At 37.3% G+C, this 21107-nt stretch overlaps 2 protein-coding genes across 5 annotated transcripts in view; one reads left to right on the top strand and one right to left on the bottom strand.

Moving 5' to 3' along the window:
- The first annotated feature begins 234 nt into the window (after positions 1-234).
- On the top strand, positions 235-8528 carry LOC139979195 (betaine--homocysteine S-methyltransferase 1-like). Its single transcript, XM_071989944.1, has 8 exons — positions 235-447; positions 1717-1855; positions 2453-2571; positions 3275-3466; positions 3937-4084; positions 5824-6006; positions 7056-7284; positions 7572-8528. The coding sequence occupies exons 1-8, from the start codon at positions 433-435 to the stop codon at positions 7795-7797; spliced, it is 1251 nt and encodes a 416-aa protein (XP_071846045.1). The 5' UTR covers positions 235-432; the 3' UTR covers positions 7798-8528.
- Positions 8198-21107, bottom strand: part of LOC139979199 (E3 ubiquitin-protein ligase CCNB1IP1-like) — a 30182-nt gene continuing 17272 nt past the window's right edge. For 2 of the 4 annotated variants that reach the window (XR_011797106.1, XR_011797105.1), the window contains exons 11-12: positions 16418-16800; positions 13749-13888 (exon numbers count right to left, since the gene is read on the bottom strand). Coding sequence is in view for 2 of the 4 variants with exons in the window: in XM_071989954.1 (XP_071846055.1) it covers positions 13689-13888 (200 nt within the window). In the remaining 2 variants the exon portion in view is untranslated. Of the gene's footprint in view, positions 13889-16417; positions 16801-21107 lie in introns of all 4 variants that reach the window. The other 2 variants (XM_071989954.1, XM_071989953.1) reach the window with 1 other exon arrangement.

The raw sequence follows: 21107 nt of genomic DNA on the forward strand, positions 1-21107 counted from the left end.
TGGTTAAATTTAGTTACAAAATTGAACACATCGACAGTTTCAGAGGCACTTGTTAAACAAACGGTTTTATTATGCACTATGATAATAAAAAATGAAATGATGTGATAGCACTACCGTATCTTTAGCCGGATAAATCCAGTTTTTATTTTCGACCTTGTAGAACCAGTGCTAACCGGTTTTACCAAGCTTGCAAAGTACGATCGACCACCAAGGCCTCGCCGGTCAGCTAGCTGCAGCATAGGCAGTGTTGTCACCTTCAAATGGAGAAAGAATAAAGACTCTTTGTTATTGAACGTTCGCTGCAGTTTGTACTGGTTCGTGTTGATAGCAAGTACTAACCTGAATATCCCAAATGCTCGCATAGAAATTGTTCCAGGACAAACCGACATTTGCATTTACAGAGAGTTTTCATCAGGTGTTTCTTGATAGAGAATGGCTCCAACAAAGGTAAGCTAATCTTAACATTATTTTGTCCCTCCGTACCTTATTAAAATAGGCTTATGCTAATTATTACTACTTTCCTGCTACTTTTCACCTCATTCGATAAGTTAAAAATAGATCCATGTATAGATCCAAATAGATGCTCTCATGTTTTTGCAGTTTAACTTTGACTTTGTAATAGTAATTAGCCTATCGCTGTACCACCAGTACCAGTCTCTCATCATGAATAACGTATTTTTTTCATGTCGAATCTCATACATAACTCGAACATAGGATCTATAGTCTAATGTCATGCGTTTGTAAGGTATAGTTCTAACAATATTTTACTGAAAAGGCTTTCATTTTACTGACCGGACAATGCATGTCCCGGCTGCGCTTGATAATGATTTTGATACGTGTCCTTACATCAGGTCAACCGGCCAACGATCGGGTAATATCAGTAAGGGTTCCTGCTTCATAAATGGGCAAGTTCTTGGCGAGTGTTTACCGGTGTAGAAGCCGCACTTTGACGTTTGGGCTTTGTAATACGTTTATTGTGATATAACCATAACATGCGATTTTTGTTATGTCCAGGGAACACTTCTCTCTGGCCCAATTCTTATTAGAGCAGATTTGCTTCGTAAGCGAAACAACAAACGCCACAGCTCAGTCGGTGTACTATAGATAGCATTGTTTACAATAACACATGCAATGCTACAGAGGCGTGTCCTCCAAAGTTGCTGCGTTGAGTTACTGGCAACCCGCCAAACGTATGTCGAGTTCTGATTGGTTGTTCAATGTAGGCGCGCCCAAGCACATCTGTTATGATGAATTCTAGGATTTATGAATGGACGATGCAAATGTCCCATAGTGTTACTGATAACATACGGAAGCCTATCATGTACTTTATTTTCTTGATTTAGTCTTCTGAAATTATCAAAGCTTGGGCAAAAGTCTTAATAATAAGGCATTGTTTGGACAACATGTAACTGCACTGTTACATAACCAAGGCTAGGCTTTAGCACAATAAATACATTGTGCATACACTTCTAGGAAATAGCCTGTTTGCATTAACCCTACCATTGAAGCTCATGGTCCATTTTTAACTTGGTTTTATGAATAGCCAGTTGGAAAATAACAGATTGTTTTAGTATTTGATGACTGGTTCTTATAATCTTCTAATTGAACCAACTCTGCTATTTTGATATATTTTCCCCTAACATAACTTAATTTGCAGGATTATGTACATAATATCTTCCAGTAAACACAACTGATACATTTCTCTCTCATTAACAGAAAGCAAATATTCTTGACCGTCTTAATAATGGTGAAGTAATCATTGGTGATGGTGGCTATGTATTTGCATTGGAGAAGAGAGGCTATGTCAAGGCAGGTCCGTGGACTCCTGAAGCAACAGTCGAATATCCTGATGCAGGTGATTGATCTTACTATATAAATTTATCTAAGAAAAGTGGATTTATGGTTTTCCAGCACTTTATTACATTCACTGCAGTGTTGTTAAAAAAAATGTAAAGAACAACTGGTTAAGCTGTAGCAAAAACATTTTCTGGTTTATTTTCCTGTATGATATATTCATTACTTTCCAATAATTACATTCGATTTGAAATATGACAAATATAGATTTCGCCCAAGTGCTATGAAAGGTGTGGGAAGGGTCATAGAAGTGGTGCACAGTTTAATTGTTACCTACAAAGTTTATGTATGTATATTTTGACTTTATCATTTTGTGGTCTTTTTATTCTTGTTCAGTAACACAGTGAACTAGGATCCAAGTGTATGAGCTTTTGACTTTTATTAATAATGGCCCACTTACTAATAATTAAGTTCAAAATCAAACTTGATTTGATTAAAATTTGATCAACTAAGTTTTTGCATAGTTATCATTCTTGGATGTTCAGGAATATATTGTATTAGTAGTGTACACTACAGGTGACACACTCTAGATGGAATAACATCTTAAAAAGGATTTGTCAGACTTAAAAACGATTTTCTGTATTAATTTTGTTTACAGTGAAACAGCTTGCCAGAGAGTTCTTGAGAGCTGGATCTGATGTTATGCAAGCATTTACCTTCTATGCCAGTGACGATAAACTTGAGAACAGAGGCAACAAAGCCCAGGAGACTCATTCAGTGAGTAACATAATTCTAACTGGGATGGATTTTGGGAGCTATGAAAGACCCACCCATCTGCCTATCATTTTTTACAGTTGATATGCATGCACATCAGTTAGTGGTGATGTCAAAGCCTTCATTAAGGAGTAATATGCACATGTTTGACTTTACCATTCTCTGGTCAAATTCCCCTCTTGAAACTCCAAATTATTAATGAACGCCATATGACACTTGCTAGCCCAAGAAAAATTCAGAGAGGGTTTCGAATTGCACCATATTTTGTGGTGGTGTTTCGCTCAGAACATGGCACGATTCATATTTTGCTCTGTCCTTTGCAGACATGATGGTCAAACATTACTATTCAATGCATTTGTCACCATCTGTCATCTTCACCTTGATCTTCATTTCACCAAACTGAGTATGTCAACAATGTCATCCTACAGAGCTGACTTTAAGGCCCTCATCAGAGAGAACAGTTTTACAGAGATGAATCTTGTTGCATTGCCTAACCCCTCCTGGGTCTCACCATAAAGTTGACCTTCTGGAACATCTGCAGTCAAAGTTAATTTGACGGTCATTGGTACACATCCTCTGCAGCAACCTTTCAACTGAGTAAAGTGTATAAGACTCTTTCTCCCTCTCAATAGCTATCATATTTTATGTCCAATTTCCTCTGCCTGAATGAATCATGATAGATGATATTGTTTCCCATCATTCACAGGGAAGAAAAATTAACGATGCAGCTTGCAAGATTGCAAGGGATGTTGCCAATGAGGGTGATGCAATGGTAGCTGGAGGAGTATGTCAGACCCCCACTTACCTGACCACACAGGATGAAGGAAAGGTCAGAGAAGAATTCAGGAAGCAGATGGAAGTCTTTGTTGATAATCAAGTTGATTTTATGATTGCAGAGGTAAGTTGCACAAAAATCGTTAAAATCACAGTACCCAGACTGAATTTAACGGATATCCAATGTTGATGGTCCCATATGGGTGTGGGCAATGTCCCATATGGTGTGGGCAAAAAAGTACTTTGTGGATAATTGCATTTATTAATTAAGTAAAAGTCACTTGGCCAGTCGTCCTGCTGTACATTGATTTCAGTAACTGTGGTGTGAGAAAACTGTCTGTCCAGTGGGGGTAGATACAACAGACACCATCAGCTGGGTATAAGTAAATATGATGTATTTCCATAACATCAAAGATATGTATACCACTTTTGGAAACTCAGGTGTTACTGTTTACCCTATTCTCCCCTCCCTGTTACATTGGAAACTACTGAAATGTATCAATATAATTCAGCAATCATTTGGTCCTACCCCATCCTCGATCATGAGAGTGTTAATTAGTTATATTACAACTTGATTTATCTGCTATATTTCAGTACTTTGAACACGTTGAAGAAGCAGTTTGGGCTGTGAAGTGCCTAAAGGAATTTAATGTAACGGTAGCTGCTAATCTATGCATTGGTCCAGAGGGCGACCTACATGGAGTGACCCCAGGGGACTGTGCTGTACAGTTGGTCAATGCAGGTATTTTTTCTATGTAAAAAGATTAATCATTTGTTATGATGGAAATTTTACTCTTAGCAGTGTTGGGGGGGGGGGGGGGGGTAGTACAATGGATAATTTGACAAATGCATATTTTGTGAGTTTTCCTCACTGAGAAATTTCATTGCATAATTTGCCCATCCCTACTGACCCCCCTCCCCACCCCTTTGAAAGGTACAGTGAAGAGTAGACATAACTCTTTTATCTGGATTGTGGATCTTTTCAGCTGACATCCAACCATTCATAATATTTTGTATAATACTGTATATGTACCATGTTGTAAGAAACAACACAGAGGACAAATATGAAGCAATCAACACGACTTGTTAAAAATTCCATAGTTCTCGATTACAGATATTTTTTGATATATTTTGATCTCCTACTGTCTCAATGTGTCCAGATAATAAAGATTTCACCGTACACACATGAACTGAATGCACTTTTAACTGACAGTGTACTATTCGAAAGTAATTCTGATTTTGCCAGGGCTGTTTCTTTTAGTGTTTGCAGGGGTTATCCGGGTACCCGCCCGATGCGATACTACCCGGTTCCTAATTTATTACCCGAATCCTCCGTAGTGTGATTTAAAAAAAAAAAAATGGCAAATCGACGGTTAGGCAGATTTCCCATTGACTTAGTGTGGTGTTAGGCTACCATGTGGTCGAAGATAACAGCAATAACGAAGGTACCCGCCCGACGCGATACTACCCGGTTCTTAAATTATTACCCGAATCCTACGCAAAGTGTGAATTTTTTTTGGCAAACTGATGGTTAGGCAGATTTCCCATAGACTTAGTGTGGTGTTAGGCTACCATGTGTCGAAGATAACAGCAATAACGAAAGTATTCCATGGATATCTTATAACTGCGGCACAATTTCAGCGGTATAGGCTAGATTTCCCCCATTGACTTAGTGTGGCGTTAGGCAACCATGTGGTCGAACGTAACAGCAATTATGAAAATATCCATGGATATTCTTATAACTGCGTCACAATTTCAGCGAATAAACAGATGGTTAGGCCTAGCTAGATTTCTCATTGACTTAGTGTGGTGTTAGGCTACCATGTGGAAGAAATTATTATTTATTCATTCGTTTATTTCATGGAAGGAAAGGCTGACAAGGAATTTTACGAGATGTTTACGGATTATAGACGGGATAACTAAATAATAGTAATCGCAAGTTGCTGTTTACTAATCGTTTATTCCAAATGCGATCAAATTGCACGAATCGCGCAATCTCGTGGCTAATGCGAACCCTGGGCCTGCATAATAGATAGTAGTAGTAACAACTGTTTACGAGCTAAATTGGATATTTATTTGGTGAGATCAATAGACGTGGAGAGCAAGCATAAGCAGCGACGGCAGTGCGATGTTAGTAGTAATGTTAATTATATGAAGTTATTAACAAGTTACTGAAAGAAACAATAGCAAATAGAAATTATTGAGGAAGGTTTTATACCTTATCTTACACCTACGTTTTTGAACATGAAAACATTGTTAGTAGAGAATATGATTTATTTGTAATAGCATCCAATATGTCATTTCTTGAAAATCGTGATACTCGAGGGTAAACAATTTTTTTTCCGGATACCCGATATTTGGACCTGTGTAAACACTAGTTTCTTTGAAGGCAGTTTCCTCAATATGCTTTCACCATAAAAGCAGCTTTCTCCTGATTGCCTGCTTGTGGCTGATCATTCTTCTCTTTTTCTCTTCCAAAAGGTGCTGAGATCGTTGGAGTGAACTGCCATTTTGATCCTCCGACCTGCATTGAAACTGTTCGTTTGATGAAGCAGGGCCTCGAGAAGGCTGGGTTATCTGCTCACCTGATGGTTCAGCCTCTTGGTTTTATGACTCCGGATTGTGGAAAACAAGGTTTCATCGACTTGCCAGAATTTCCATTTGGTAAGGTCTCATAAAAAATATAACTTAAACAACCTTCATGTAAATGGCCATACCTTTTCAATAACCATGGTTCCTTGCATGGCTATGCTACTCCTGTTACATGAGAGATAAGAAATACGTTCTACGCGAGGGACTTTTTGATGGCCCTATGTTTTTGGGAAGGGGGTGGTGGTTGGGAGAGAGTAAAATTTATTTAATCTCATTTGGATGGTTTCCAATACTTACTTGTTGAGTTAATATTTCTACTTTGACTGAGGAATGGCATGCAGCTTGTTAATAAATTGAGAATGGTGTACACAGCAGAACTCAAATTTGGCATGTGGCTCGATCATATTTAGTACAAGAACCCTATTGTTTTTGATGGAGGTCAAAGGTCACATGGGGTCAGCAGAGGTTAAAAGATAAAAATCTCAAAAGTCCTTTCCCCAGAATCCAAACTCAAGGAAGCTCATATTTGCATGGTAGGTTAGTGTAATACTGAGTACAATTTTTACACTATTCTGGAGGTCATAGGTCAGCAGAGGTCAAATCTTGAAAACCTTGTAAAGATGATATTTCCCGAAACCTAACAACAGTAGATCTCTTATTTAGATTGTGGCTTCCGTGAATTGAGTTCAAGGTCCCTATTGTTTTTGACTGAGGTCAAAGGTCACTAGCCATCAGCAAAAGCTTAAAAGTTTGAAAATGTGAAAACCTTTGTAATGTCTAGAACCTGAGCATCCACAAACTTCATATAAGCATGGTAGATTAGGGAAATATTGTATAGCCTTTAAACTCAGTTGTAGAGTAGGTCAAAGGGTCACTTAATGTCAGAAGAGGTCAAATCTTGACAACCTTGTACCCAAATCAAGACCTGACCTCCAATCCCCTTGGTCATAGTACAGGCTGCTATTGTTAAACAAAGCACCTTTGCTACAAAAGTACTGAGAGATATTCTGTCCAGAAGCTGTGTAGAGAGGTGGTTTTTGACCAGAGTATTTCAAAATATCTTGTTAGTATTTCCGGTTAGTATTTCAGCTGTATGTTTCTTAATTTATTATTCTTTGCAGGACTGGAACCACGGATCATTACTAGATGGGATGCACATAAATTTGCGAGGGACGCCTACGATGCTGGAGTAAGATATATTGGAGGTTGCTGTGGATTTGAGCCATACCACATCAGAGCAGTAGCTGAAGAATTAGCCAAAGAAAGAGGACACAATCCAGCAGGTTCTGAGAAACATGATTCATGGGGACAGGGATTGTATTTACACACCAAACCATGGGTTAGGGCAAGGTATGTTCAAATAAATGAATGCATGTACATCATAATGTTTTATATTATGGATATCTCACACTGTATATAATATTTGTAGTATTGATATAACAGATGTTGACACTGATAATGTTTGTTTCTTCTTAAAATGAACATCAACACTTCTCTAGGAAATGTACATAGCCTGCTGTACAGTTTAGACAATAATCTGGGCCACGCTTTATTGTCAGTATGCTAGTAAAGTTATTAACATGCATGATTATCTACAACCATTACTAAAGACAACTCTAATTTGTCTATTTTTCCAGAGCCCATCGTGAATACTGGGAGAACCTGAAACCTTCCTCTGGAAGACCATTTTGTTCCGCTCTCTCCACTCCCAGCCAATGGGGCGTAACTGCCGGTGACGAATTGTTGAAGCAACAGAAAGGCGAAACCTCTTGTGAGGAGATCAACAAACTTGCTCAACACTCCTGCAAAATCAAGCAAATTGAATCCACAGAGGTACCAACTCTAACCGAGGGGGGCCATTAATAACGGGGGGGGGAAAACAACATTTATGGACTTGTTGACAAATGAAATGGATTTTGTTTTATACCTCTTTATAACAGTTAATTAAGCACAAGATTCTCACATGGATTGTATCAATTCCTTACCAGAGGCAAATGAAATCTTTGTGTTGGTGTGCATGTAAATGTGTCACCCTGACCTATTAATCTGGTACCTCACTATGCTTAAGCTTGAATGAAAGTCAAAACTTGGTATGTGGATGTCTCTTGGTGAGTTCTCAACTGCTATTGTTATCGGTGGATATGAAAGGGTTGCTAAAATATGAAAAGTATTGTAATTTACCAATCAGCTGGAGCTCTGTCTATTATCTTCTGCTTTAGACTTGATCCTTGCTATGGGAACATTGGGACTCTTCTTGGAAGTGTTTTATTTTTAAATTTACTTGGAGAGGTGGGGGGTGGGGAAATTCTCAGTGTATGGCATTAGTCAACAGGAATTTTATACGAAGCTTATATTTTAACTGAAGTTTATATTTCAAAGATTGTAAGAACTTAACTAAATTTATGTCTGGGAGAGTCATATTCTTCTCATTTTTATTGAATTTGATTCTGTGTGCTTTCCAATGTAATCAGTTAAATTCGCTTCTTATTTTAATTCTAGGTACTCAAATGAAGTAGTGAATGATAGCAATGTATTTGTAACACAAAAATCAGAGAACAATGGATATAGATTGAAATAAATTTTGAGGCCTTGTTTATTTGTCTGCTGCAAGAAATTCATATTTAATACGCTGCACAAATGTCAATATCGGATGGTAGGTTTTTCTTTTTCTCATCTACATATTTTACAATTGTTAGCATTGAAACTGTACATATGTGCAATCAGAATGTTTTCAACAACTTTTAAAAAAATTGTCCTTTCTTTTTTTAAGCAATCATTTGTTTGCCCTTCAAATTTACTAAGAGGGAGATGGGGGGGGGGTGGGTAAAGGGTTCAGTCTCACTGTATTTACATCACCAGTTTGTACTATGCTAATCATTACACAACTGTGATCTGCCTAACAAGGATCAAAACTACCCCAAATACTGCCATTAGTATTCATCCTTGAGTGCACCTAATTTATTGACCAGTAACCTGTATGATTGTTAATTAACACAAGTGCTCTAATGGCCAGACTACTTTCCTGAGTGAAGACGAGTTTGGCTTGACCACTGAAATAAAACACTGTTAACACGTATTTGTGCAGAGGAGTGTTCAGTATGGCTAGCATACCAACTCTGGTAGATATTCGATCTCCCCATTTTTTGGCCAAAAACGAGACTTGGGTGGTATTTGCTATAGAAGGGGAAGATCGTAACGTGGGAATGTCGGTAAAAAGGGGTATTAGCATTAGAAAACTGTCCCAACAGGCTGCTTCAAGCTCTTTGACATATTTGCATAAAATGTAACATGACGACCTAGAGCCTAAAAGTAAAAGCACACGATGAAATTGAGAGAGGAAGTAGCTCTTGCGTGATATCAATCTTGAATCTACATTCCATAACGTTTATGCAAAGAATACCAACATCAAATATTTGCATAAACCAAGGGTGTAGGAACCGGGGGGGGGGGCTGGGGGTGCGCCAGCCCCCCAGTGAAAAATATGGTGGGGCGGAAGTATCATTCCGCCCCCCGCTTCGCAAGTCAGAAAACCCTTTTACATTTCCAAATGAGGAAAAAAATCTCATTTGGAGCACTAAATTGCATCTAAGGCCAGGTGAAAATGCAAAATTATTTACAAAATGGAGTGGGTGTTGAAGTGTGCTATATTGCACCAAATTGTATCTGAGGCCACCTGGTAATGCAAAAATTTCCAAAGGGGAGGGGGCCCCCTCCCCTTAGACCCCTCCCCCAGGCTGGCCATCAGTCTTCAGCCCCCCACTCAAAAGTACCTTCCTTCGCCACTGGCATAAACCATAATAATTGCATGGAAGAAAGGAATGGAAGTATACAAGAAAACATTTCCTTTCATTAAAATCTGCCCCAAAGTTGGCAATGGCTATAAACTACTTTGCTCAAAGGGACTATATGAAAATAAAAGTGCATTGGTCAGTGTGTCTCACTGGGGGGAAATGTGCAAGAAAGCAAAGGATTCAGCATACAAATGCTATGCTTAAAAACAAATATACTCCAGAATTGTCATAGAGGTGTTTTACATGTTGTGGTCAGCTTTTGGCCTGTCTAATAATCTTCCAACTTCAAATCACCACCACCCACTCCCCCTATCCCTATCCCAAACTTAAGGTGACCAAACGTTCTAGGTTTAAAACTGTCCCTGGAATTAATGTGATATCACTGATCATCCTCAAATTTGTTAAAAGGGCACAGAATTTTGGAAATTTGAGAAAACGAGAATGTATTATATATGTAAACGTGGGCATATATACATCACACTTGATACAGCATCGCCAAACACTGCGACCTCAAAATCCGACCCTGAATAATGCAGATAAGACCCCTAGATGTAAACATCAATATATTTCCTTAATCCAACTTCAGTTAAAATTGCAATATCATTTGTGTCATTCCAGTATTTCTTATTCCATTAAACTAACATCATGTTGTCATGGCAAAGGAGCATTTTGTACAGTTTTTGCGGTTATTGATGTTATGATTGTATGCTGTACTGTATTTCTCATGATAAAATCATTATGCTATGTATGGATGATGAAATGCATACCTAACATATAGGAAACTCAAATTTTTATTTTCCATATCCACAGAAAACACTGTTGACCTAGCTAACAAATATTAACAAAAGTAAAAAAAAATGCCCCCTTGATTAACAAAGGATATTAACAGCTAGCTTGTTGATGTCAGAAAAATACATAGTATCCACCGGCATTGGTGAGCATGGCAGTATATTACATACATTTACCACATTATGAACTTTAAAACTAGTTTGAGCTAAAACATATTACTATTGTAACTATACGTTCTGTGAAAACATCACATTTACTAAAAAGCAGTAGGCTACCAATTTAGCATCAGTGTCGACCATTGGGATACTATTTAAGCTTATCAATTATAAGTGTCTGTATTAGAAGAAAGAAAAGATAAAAGAGACTCACAACTAGTTTGAATAGCATTTGTTGTTTAGTGGTATAAAACACACCTTCGTTTACAACCTGCTATTATCTTGCCAATTGTTTAGTTATTTAAGTATCTGTTACAAGGTTAATCCAGAATCGGGTTAATCAAAAGTGTCCAATACGTGCCAGAAACAAGCAGAAGCAAACAATAGAATCTATAGTTTACTTATCTATTGTTGATGGACTGGTACAAACCAGTTCTTTCTGGATAATTTTACCACAGAAGAGACTCTTTAGTACTTGTTAATAATGAAGCCTGAAAGGGCAACAGTGTGCTACTCAGCTACCCTTGACTGTAAATAGACTTGACTGTTTGCCCTTGAACTGTAATTTTCTACTCCAACTGAATTCAACAGTGATGGCAGCAATGAGAGTAAACACACAAAAAACAAAAAGATTGCATGGTTAGTAGCTTGTCTCATTTTATCAGTGTAGGCTATATATAAACTAATGTGACCATACTTTTTCACATGAATTTCCAGGGACAGATTGATGTTGACATCAGGGGTATTATTGACACTGCATTTTGAGGGACCGGTCAGATTCTGAGATCTCAATGTTTGGTGGTGCTGTTTCAAACATGATGGTCAAATGCCCACATGTAATAGAATCTCTAGAAACCTTTTTTTCTTCAAATTTACAGTATTCTGGGTCTTTTTACAAATTTGGGAATGATCAGTCACATAACATGAAATCTGTGGACAATTTGAGGTTCAATTTTTAATTAGGGGACAGGCCACAAAATCCGGGGAATGTCCTCAGAAATTAAAACTACAGAATGAACTGATGCAACATATACTTCAAATTTTTCAAAGCAGTTCCAATTTTGCTGGGTTTTGTCTTTTTTTTTAAATAATTAGGTCACGTTTAGGCTATATAATCCATGTTTCAAGCAGGTTTAGGATTCCCAATTTTAAATGTCAGTCTGAAAGCAATTTTTGGGCACAGATTTTGAAAGATGCAATTTAACTATCATTTGCATGATTTTTTCTGGTTTACACAATACCTTTTTCTTCTGCAAGGAACAAAGAAATGGAAGAAGAAAAAAAAGAAGAAAAAAGAGGACTTGGACACCTTTCTTTGAATTGTTTTGTGGTAATCAAATATTAACAGGTGATGATACTGTTGTTGTAATAGAAATGTATACCAATAAGAACATATGTAATAACATACTTGCTGATTGATTCAATTAGGTCAATCGTTGGTCTGAACTTTTTGTTTGATCACCTATTTTATCAAATCTAGAGTATTATACACCAATAGATTACAACTGATGAGACTAAGAAACCTTCCTAATTAATTAATTAATATTTATTGTTTGCTTCATAAACAAGTAGTATCTCTGTGACTCTTCTACTACACATTTTAATCAAATTGACTCCCAAAGCTTTTTGAATAGTTTAAATAGAAAAGAAACACTTCATGAACCATTTTATTTAATGTTAAAGTTGTTCACAAGTCAGTACAAGTTCAGGATTGGTAGAGATACAGTATCAAAATTATCATAGCTTTATTTGATGTTCGTAAACAGCAGGCACTGTTGGGGGATAACTGCAGTTCATGATCAAATACGGTGGTGATCTGAGGATGTTGAACTATTAAAAGGCTAAACCACAAGTACACTAAAATTAGACTGCTAGATTTAGGTGATAAATCTCAAGATTTTTATCCTACTCATGCATTGAAAACATTTATCATCACAAATGGATAGAGATAGTCAGCTAAACAAATAAGTTTCAACATATATAACAGAGCATAGTGAACATCCATTCTCCAGCGGCTACTAGCTTTGTTTGTGATTCTCTTTGCACTGTGTGAGAAATGTCTCAAAATGTCTCATTTTAAAATAAAACAAAACTGTTAGCAAACTGCTTATCCACTAAAGAGCCTGTGTAAGAGAATGTGTAAAAGTAAGAGGTCCTGGCATTTTCATCCTAGCACGATAAAATGGTGGTATTAAGAATATAAAATTATAAGTCATCATCTTTCCAATAGAGTTAGCTTTGACAAAGAATATGTTGGTATGTTAGGGCAGAAATTTTATGCAATGAAGAGAGAAATCTGGGATAAGCATAGTACCCCAAAAAAAAGGAAGAGAGAAATGTAAAATATAACAACAGAAACGGTAACAGTAGACACAAATCCTAAACCTGCATTAATAGTAAAGTTTAACTTAGGGTTATGCCAATAGCTAACAAAGCAATCCAATTTTATCAGAGGAGCAGAGTGGTTAGGAAGGGGAAGAGTGTATGAAGTGGGAACAATTTCATGATTTTGCATACAGTAATAATCTTCTTGCTTGATACATGGCAATGAAGTTTGTGAAATGAAAAAATAAAGAAAAGGCTCTCATACATTTATTAATGATGTAATAGGAAATGAGTATGATATAAAATGTGCAGGAACAAGTAGAAACAGTTAACAGATTATAGAAAAGACTTGACAGCTGAAATATGCATTAAAACAATCAACTTTGTATTTTGATGGTGGTTTTATACAAAAAAAATTCTTGGTTGTCTTCATTTCAGTTTAATCTCCTTGCTTGAATTTCAGCTACATTTCATACAAGAAACACTTTCCTGACAATGGAATCGTTGCACGTCTGTATGTTGTCTCCCTTAATTAATCTCCTCTCTTGAAGGAAAATCCTTTATTGCTTTTATTGCTTCAAGAAGGAAGTTCACAAAGTACAATTTTGTAGTGACTTCTTTGACAAGTCCTCATCTTCGAAGGAATTTAAAAAAAAAAACAGGTTAAAGATAGTTACTGTCGGATTCTGTCGAATTACTTCAGAGAGCTGCTGAAGTTTCTTTGTCCAGGTGTAATTCTATTGAACAGTAAGCTATCGTTAGAGGTAGGGGTTCCAAAAAACTCCATTTCAAACCGACTCTGTACTGCGAGATCCTGCTTAGCAAGCACAGTGCGCCTCGGTCTTTGCGGGGTGCTTGCTGAGCTGCTTATGGATGGCTGGAGTACAAAATCACCTGGGAAAGGAATGAAAGCAAATATCCTGTACTTAATTAAACTTGTGTTGGCTAACGTTAACCCTGCAAAAAGCAAAACCAGAATGCAAAACTGCATAAGGTTGTGATCAATTGCTTTGTGGAATAATTTAATGAAGTTTAGAATCTGACATCTGCATTTTCCCTTTTGTGAGGTATCGGTTAACAACACAATTTGAGGTTTGCACACTTTGAGGCTTGAGCTCTCGTTACTTTTCACCATCACCAAGAAAACAATAATGTACTTATAGCTTCTACTCATTGTGCAGGGGTATGGATTTATTCAAAGATATGTATTAAGCCAGATAGCAAAATTGAAATATATCAATGTGACACACTAGGCCAAGGGCGGCGGAAGCACTTTTAATCTGGGGGGGGCACCGACATCAAAGGGCACTTTGCAGAAATTCGATTGGACTGATGTAGCCTTATATTTAGTACCCTTTGTAACTCTTATTGTATTATCTTATTTGCGTATACACATCACTCCATCAACGCCACCCCCCCCCCCCTCAAGGAAAATATGCATACTAGCACTGCAATATCCAATGTGCAAATTGTGAAACAAGGAACAAGTTTTCTTTTGAGACAAAATGAGGTGAAATCATGCTAGTTGCCAATGTAGGAATCCTCCGAATTAGAGTTTTATTTTTTGTTAATATCTTTAAAAAAAAATTCCATTCGAAATAGCTTTGAGTTTCACCCACAGAAATTCTTTAAAAGTCAGGGGCGTAGCCAGGATTTGCAAAGTTGTATGCACGACTATCTGAGCGGAGCGCCACCATCGGCTGGCGCGGAGCGCACAAGAAAATTTTTGGTTTTACAAACCCCTCAGATGGCCGGAAACGGCCCTTCCCGAGTGTTCATTGTGGTTCCCTGGCCTCTTCCTAACTTGAGACACCTCAATTTTTATGTAGAAAAAGGGCACATTTTTAACCTGAGGAAAAGTGGGGGGGCACGTGCCCCCTGTGCCCCCCCGGTTCCGCCGCCCTTGCACTAGGCTGTAGCATAATGTGTCACATTGATATATTTCAAGATCAACAACATACTTCAAAGAAGTCCTATAAAATTAAAAGCATTGAGATATGACAGCTGATAACAGAGATGGACACTTTTCTTGTATTCAGCATACTGATTGATCTCTACTAAAACAACTCAATCATGCCTCGAAAAATATGTTAAAAAGTACTCGTATTTGGGGACTATGACTAAAAATATACTTGCGAAAAGGCAAAATTCACTGGCCACTGTGATTGCTGTTCAGGTCTCTATAGTACAAATCTACAACATCGATACTTTTGTAAACAAAGGTTAGCCACTTGGGCAGATACATGGTGCTACGTAATTGCACATTGGAAAATTTTGTTTCTGTGCAGTATGAAATTGATTATATTGAATAAACTTCCAAAACAGGTGTCCATTTGACAAGAAACTTCATCGTGGTCATCATAACCTTGTATATCAGCATACACTGGGTTTCTATAGAAACTACAAGTGTAGTTAAAGTGCAATGATCAGTTCTTAACAGGAATGGATGCCTCCACAAATGAGTATTCCATCTTTCACATGGCCAAACCCAAGCCTAAGGCTTCCTTTTCAACCCCTGAATATTTGTGCTCGGCATGTGACAGTGTCCTAGAGATACATTCAACTGTAACTTCTGTACTATTTTTCATTTGAGTAAGGATAGTCCTAACCCATAATCGCTGTGTATTTATCACAGATCCTTATGCCCTGAGCAGAAATGTTGTGACCAAGACATTGTAATTCTATTGCTGAAAATTTGCACTTATGTAAATTCAATTTCACATGATATTTTGACAAGCAAGAGAGAACATTTTCCAATTTTCCATTGTATTCAGCTTGGGTAGAACCCCATATGACGATATTATTAAGATAGGATTGAACTCCTTTTAAGCCAGAAAGAATGGTACTCATCATTTTTTGAAATGCTGAAGGGACAGAGGAGAAAACAAAACAAACATGTTTGTACTGGTAGATGCCATCATGCATAATGAAAGCAGTAAGACCCTTGGAATCTGGGTGAAGCTCCAATTAGTGATATGCATGCACTAAATCAAGTTGACTGAAAACCCTTGCATTTCTAAATTCAACTAAACATTTCATCACTTTTTGGAAGTGGAAATCTATCTGGTATTATGGACTTAATAGCTTCTCGAAAATCAACACATAATCTAAAAGTACCATTTTTCTTCTAAGAAACAACAACTGGTGAGATCCAATCAGAGGGGTCAATTATTTCAATGATTCCTTGACTCTCTGATTTACGTAATTCATTTGACACCATATCACTACAGCAAAAGGAAGGCGTTGTAATGTTTGTTGCACAGGTTAACCATTTTCCTTAACCCTATGCACAAGACCATGCACAGGATTGATTGACTCATGTATCTCAAAGTGATGCTGTATGATGCCACAGAGGCAGGTAAGGTATCTTTGATTGGATCAGTGATTGTTTCTTGTACATTATAACACTGGAAGAGTACTCACTGTGATATCAATTGGTAGTGCCCTAATCAGATCACAACAAGGATGTTTGTGCCTTTGGTCACCACATGTAATGTTCCTAAGGCAGATTTGTCTCAGTAATGCACCATGGCTTTGAAACGGCCAAGAATGTTAATTTCATGTTGCGTAAAAGAAGATAGCCGCTGTCCCATCTGAGGTTTCTCTAGGGCCTCTTTCAGAAGGAACTTATTAAAAGTCTCAGCAATTAGGACTGAAACTCCGGACCCAGTGTCTACCATCAGCCGTACAGGAGCAGCATTAAGAAAAAAATCACACAGGAGGGGCTTGGCAGTAAAGTAGGCGTCGTCAGAGATAAAACGTGAAGAGTATCAGAATTTGCAGGATTCTCTGATAAACCATCGCAACTGGAGGAATCGGAAGGGAAAGGGGTAGAAGAAGCTTCAACATGCTGGACATTACAGGAAGGAGGCTCTAAAAACCAAGAATTACACACCTGCGAAAAATTATGTCCAAATTTCTGACAACGATTGCACAGTTTATCACTTGCAGAGCACAAAGGATCCTTTGCCAAATGTCTGCTGGAATTACAACGATAACTATGACGCTTATGATTGACATGTTGGTAGGGCCATCCTGGGGAGAGAACTACTTTGTGGCTTATGTCGAGAAGTGTTTGAGCCAAAAGGTTTACATTGGTTAATGGCATAAACTGCATGTGAACCAGTGGTAAAAGTTTTTGAATCACAAATTCATTCTTAACTCAATGGGGAATGCCCAAACTTTTTTCCAACGTCAAAACTTTTTCTATAAGCAATCTGTCCCCTATCTGGTTGCACCATGTTTTGTCAATAACTGGTCCCTACGCATTTTGTCATGCTTATCGCTGAAGTCACAGGTTTTGGCCAGATCGTGTATGGCCAAAATTAAAGAATCAACAGACGCACCGTGCTGCTGCGATCGTTGCTTAAATATGTAACATTCCGACACCACATTGAAAGTCCTAGAAAATTGGTTTTGTACTGTAATTTATGTTCAAAGACATTAGAGTCAGTTAAAGGGGTGGCATCATGACTTATTCTAGCACGGTCTATTTTGGTCCCTTAGAGAATATGTTCAAATGTGTCTCTGCACTACACTTAGTTCCATAGGCATAGGAGGCAGGGGGCTGTGGGGCTGCAGCCTCCTTATCAAAAAATTTTGTGAAAATTCGGGCAATATGCTGATAATTTTTCGGGCACCTACTGAAAGAAAATTAATTTGCAATGTGTTTTTCAATTGTTAAACTTATATTAGTATTGCCATTATTATTGTAACAACTTCCCCAATAATTCTAACCAATATGGAAGGGTAATAACTAGGCAAATGATTGTATGTTATTGGCATGCGATGTAATAACAGATGCATGCCTATATAATATGCACATTAAGATGTTGAACACGCTTAGAGCGCGAAAAATTGTAGTTATATTTTTGGGGTAAGTCGTTACAGCCCTCCCAAATCAAATTGGGCTCCTACGCCTATGCTTAGTTCCATATACCTTTATGATCACCATAATTACGTATTACTGTATGGTATGCTTCATGCGTTTGTTTACAAAGGGAGATGTTATATCCTTATAATGAATCAACCCCCACCCCCCCCCCCCACCAAAACGTGTCCATTTGTCAACTGGAATAAGCTGACAGGTTAACATAATCTATCCCTAGACCATCCAATTATAGGTGACATTAAACCTCTTATCCATTACTCTCAACTTGACCTTTCACTGATTCTCTGTATAAGTGCCCAAAATTCAAATATATCAGGACTTCTTCTTTGCTCAGCCTAGAAAGCTGTAGTGTTTAGTTTCTTTACATATTAGAATAAAAGTATTTGTCAAATGGACATCTGTTTTGGAAGTATATTCAATATAAGGATATAAAACTATAAAGTACCTTACTGCTAGTCGATTAGTAAGACTTCGTACATTTTCCCAATTATTTACCTTGTCTTTTAGCTGCAGATTGGTGCCCGATATCGATATTACTCCATTACACTGCCTAACTCAAAGCCATTATCTTTTACGCAATGAAAATCTAAGGTTGAAAGAGAATCTATCTTCCAATCGCAACTGGTGTTGAGTGAAAATCTTTGCAAAAAATCCTAGCAACAATAACAACAAACTTGTCTCAAAACTCCTTAAATTGTTGTATATTTTGGGAATTGACTGATGGCATGTAAGAAATGATAATTTTATGTTTGGTCACCTTAAGTGTTTCGGTTTACTGACACAAACAGTTTTAACAATGCTTATTGTTAGTAGTCTACCTGCATATAGATACTCTACTGTGCAGGGATTGCTTGCGCATAACCAATATGACATTCAATAATTTCTTAATTGATTGAGAAATTAATATATGAACGCATAATATTTATGAATGCCTTTAAAACAAATTATGTACTTTGTAAGCTCAAACTATTACCTCTAATAAATAGTTATTTTAGATTTTAACTAGGCCACAGTTTAGTTTTGTAAATGGCGCCTAGCCATTTTCGCCAATGTAACCACATCCAAACCTGAAGTTTGTATTTGGCACTGAATCACGACAATTGCGAAATATGATGGAAAACTTCCAATGGCATCGCTGTATGTACAAAGAGTACACCTCTTTGCACATAATGTATTTAGCAAAAGCATGCAGAGAACCAACACACTGTGGCCTATGAAAGTTCGTTCATGGGTCTTGATTCGAATCTATGGATGCCCATTAGCTAATTTTCAATTGCGAACAGCCTCCAATTCTTATGAGGCGAAACGCACATGTTATGTAACAGGCTGTTAGATGGGAGATACGGTAGATTATAAAACAAGATTCCACAATTTAGCGTCTGGTAATTCCAAATGACCTTTGACCTCCACAAAAACAATAGGATTCTTGAACTGAATGTGTCACAACTACATAGTAAATATGAGATTGGTCCAAGCTTTCCTTCTTGCGATATGGTGTTGACAAGGTTTTCACATTTCAACTCCTAGTGACCTGAAATGACCTTCGACCTCTGAAAACAATAGGCATATTCTCCTACATGTGGTTCTCTTGCACACAAATATGCGATTGGTACAAGCTTCCCTTCTTGAGATATCGAGTTTCCAAGCAAAGCGTCACACACACACACAAGCACACACACACTCATCCGCCTGCATGGTATTAAACGATTTAAACAAAACCAAAAAGTGCTTTTCTGATGGGCACAATTTAGCACAAAATGATGTAATATACTGATGAACTTTAACAAAGCCAGATTTACATAGCTGAATCATATTTTATTTACATTAATGCCTCTATTTAATCATAGAATTATGTAGGCTTTTTAAGACTTAAAAAAATGTATTATAAAATGATACAAAACACTTCAATTCACATTACATTTCTTGGTATTATTGTGCATCAATTTCTCAAATTTGCATGAGAACATATCCATGCCATGCAATGCTAGAAAATAGTATCCCCTGTATTTGCGATATAAGTGTGCCAGAGTCAATTGTACTTATTCAATGAAAAAAATATGGATTGCTTTTTTTAGAGAGCAGCTCAAACACTGTCTGTGTCAGCACTGACCTACAATTTATAATTTCAATATATAAGAATCCAATAACAACAACCACATAATGAACCCTCTGTAAAAAGGTCTCACAGCAAATTGGTTTCAGTCACGCAATCTTCACGAACGTGACCCCTAGCTGGTTGAATATACAGAAGACTCACAAAGTCATGATAAAAAGTTTGATCGGCATACCTTGCAAAACAGAATTATATTCCAGCTGATTTGCCATCTCTGTGGTTTCTTTTGTTGTTTTTTAGTAACAAAAATAATGATCAAAGCCCATTCAACAAAACAATTGAATATAAAATTTAAAGGAGTATTTTGAGAGAAAAGAAACAAACAGGCCAAAAAGTTGCCACACCTTCAGCCATGCAGTGAGTTTGAGCTGCTCACAATGCAATCAAAGTAACATGACCTCCAAATGCCTGAGATATCATACATTGCATGCATACATAGACTGTTCCATTATTGAATGGATGGGTGTACATTTTCCTATGAGAAACAACACAAATTAACTTAAAAGAAAAGGAAATATAAGCAGGAAAAGAAATATTAGGAAGAAAGGAAACCAAAAATGAGGGATAAGTACTTGTCCTAACAATGTATCTTCATGCAATAGCATATGCCATATGGCATATGCACAATTGACAATTAACTTCCTGTATAAACAAATAGTCATTCTAATAGTGGAAAATATAGGCATGGAGGAATCTCTATACATGGTGAGCTTGATGATATAGAGAGTTAATCAGCTGTGTGTATCTGCCTAAGGTCGACAAACAAAACTTAACATATGCACTACTCAATGCTGCATGCCTCTTTGATATAGCTAGTGTACACTGGCCATCTATAGGCTGCTGGAAGTGCTAGAAAATCATGGCAGCAGTTTTCTCTTGAACTGGAATGGTTTCATCCAAGACTTTTCACATGCCTCACTTTTATCAGTGCTGCAGGTTGGATCATAAATTCTAACTGACTTATGTCCATAAGTTTGTGTGGTTTTTACTGACTGACATGTAGCTATAAAAATAATCATAATAACCATTATTGGTTGTTTCTGCTGTGAGATTGAAGTCTCCAGAAAGTACTCAAAGAAAATTTGTTACAAATTTAGAAAAGAGCAATA

The sequence above is a fragment of the Apostichopus japonicus genome, chromosome 13 (assembly GCF_037975245.1).
Source record: "Apostichopus japonicus isolate 1M-3 chromosome 13, ASM3797524v1, whole genome shotgun sequence".
In the NCBI taxonomy this organism is placed as follows: Eukaryota; Metazoa; Echinodermata; class Holothuroidea; order Aspidochirotida; family Stichopodidae; genus Apostichopus; species Apostichopus japonicus.

What these genes read in the sequence shown, in the direction of transcription:
- LOC139979195 (XM_071989944.1), top strand. An exon ending in AGTCGAATATCCTGATGCAG is followed by an intron (nt 1,856 to 2,452) that starts GTGATTGATCTT and finishes TTTTGTTTACAG; the next exon opens with TGAAACAGCTTGCCAGAGAG. An exon ending in AAACCATGGGTTAGGGCAAG is followed by an intron (nt 7,285 to 7,571) that starts GTATGTTCAAAT and finishes CTATTTTTCCAG; the next exon opens with AGCCCATCGTGAATACTGGG.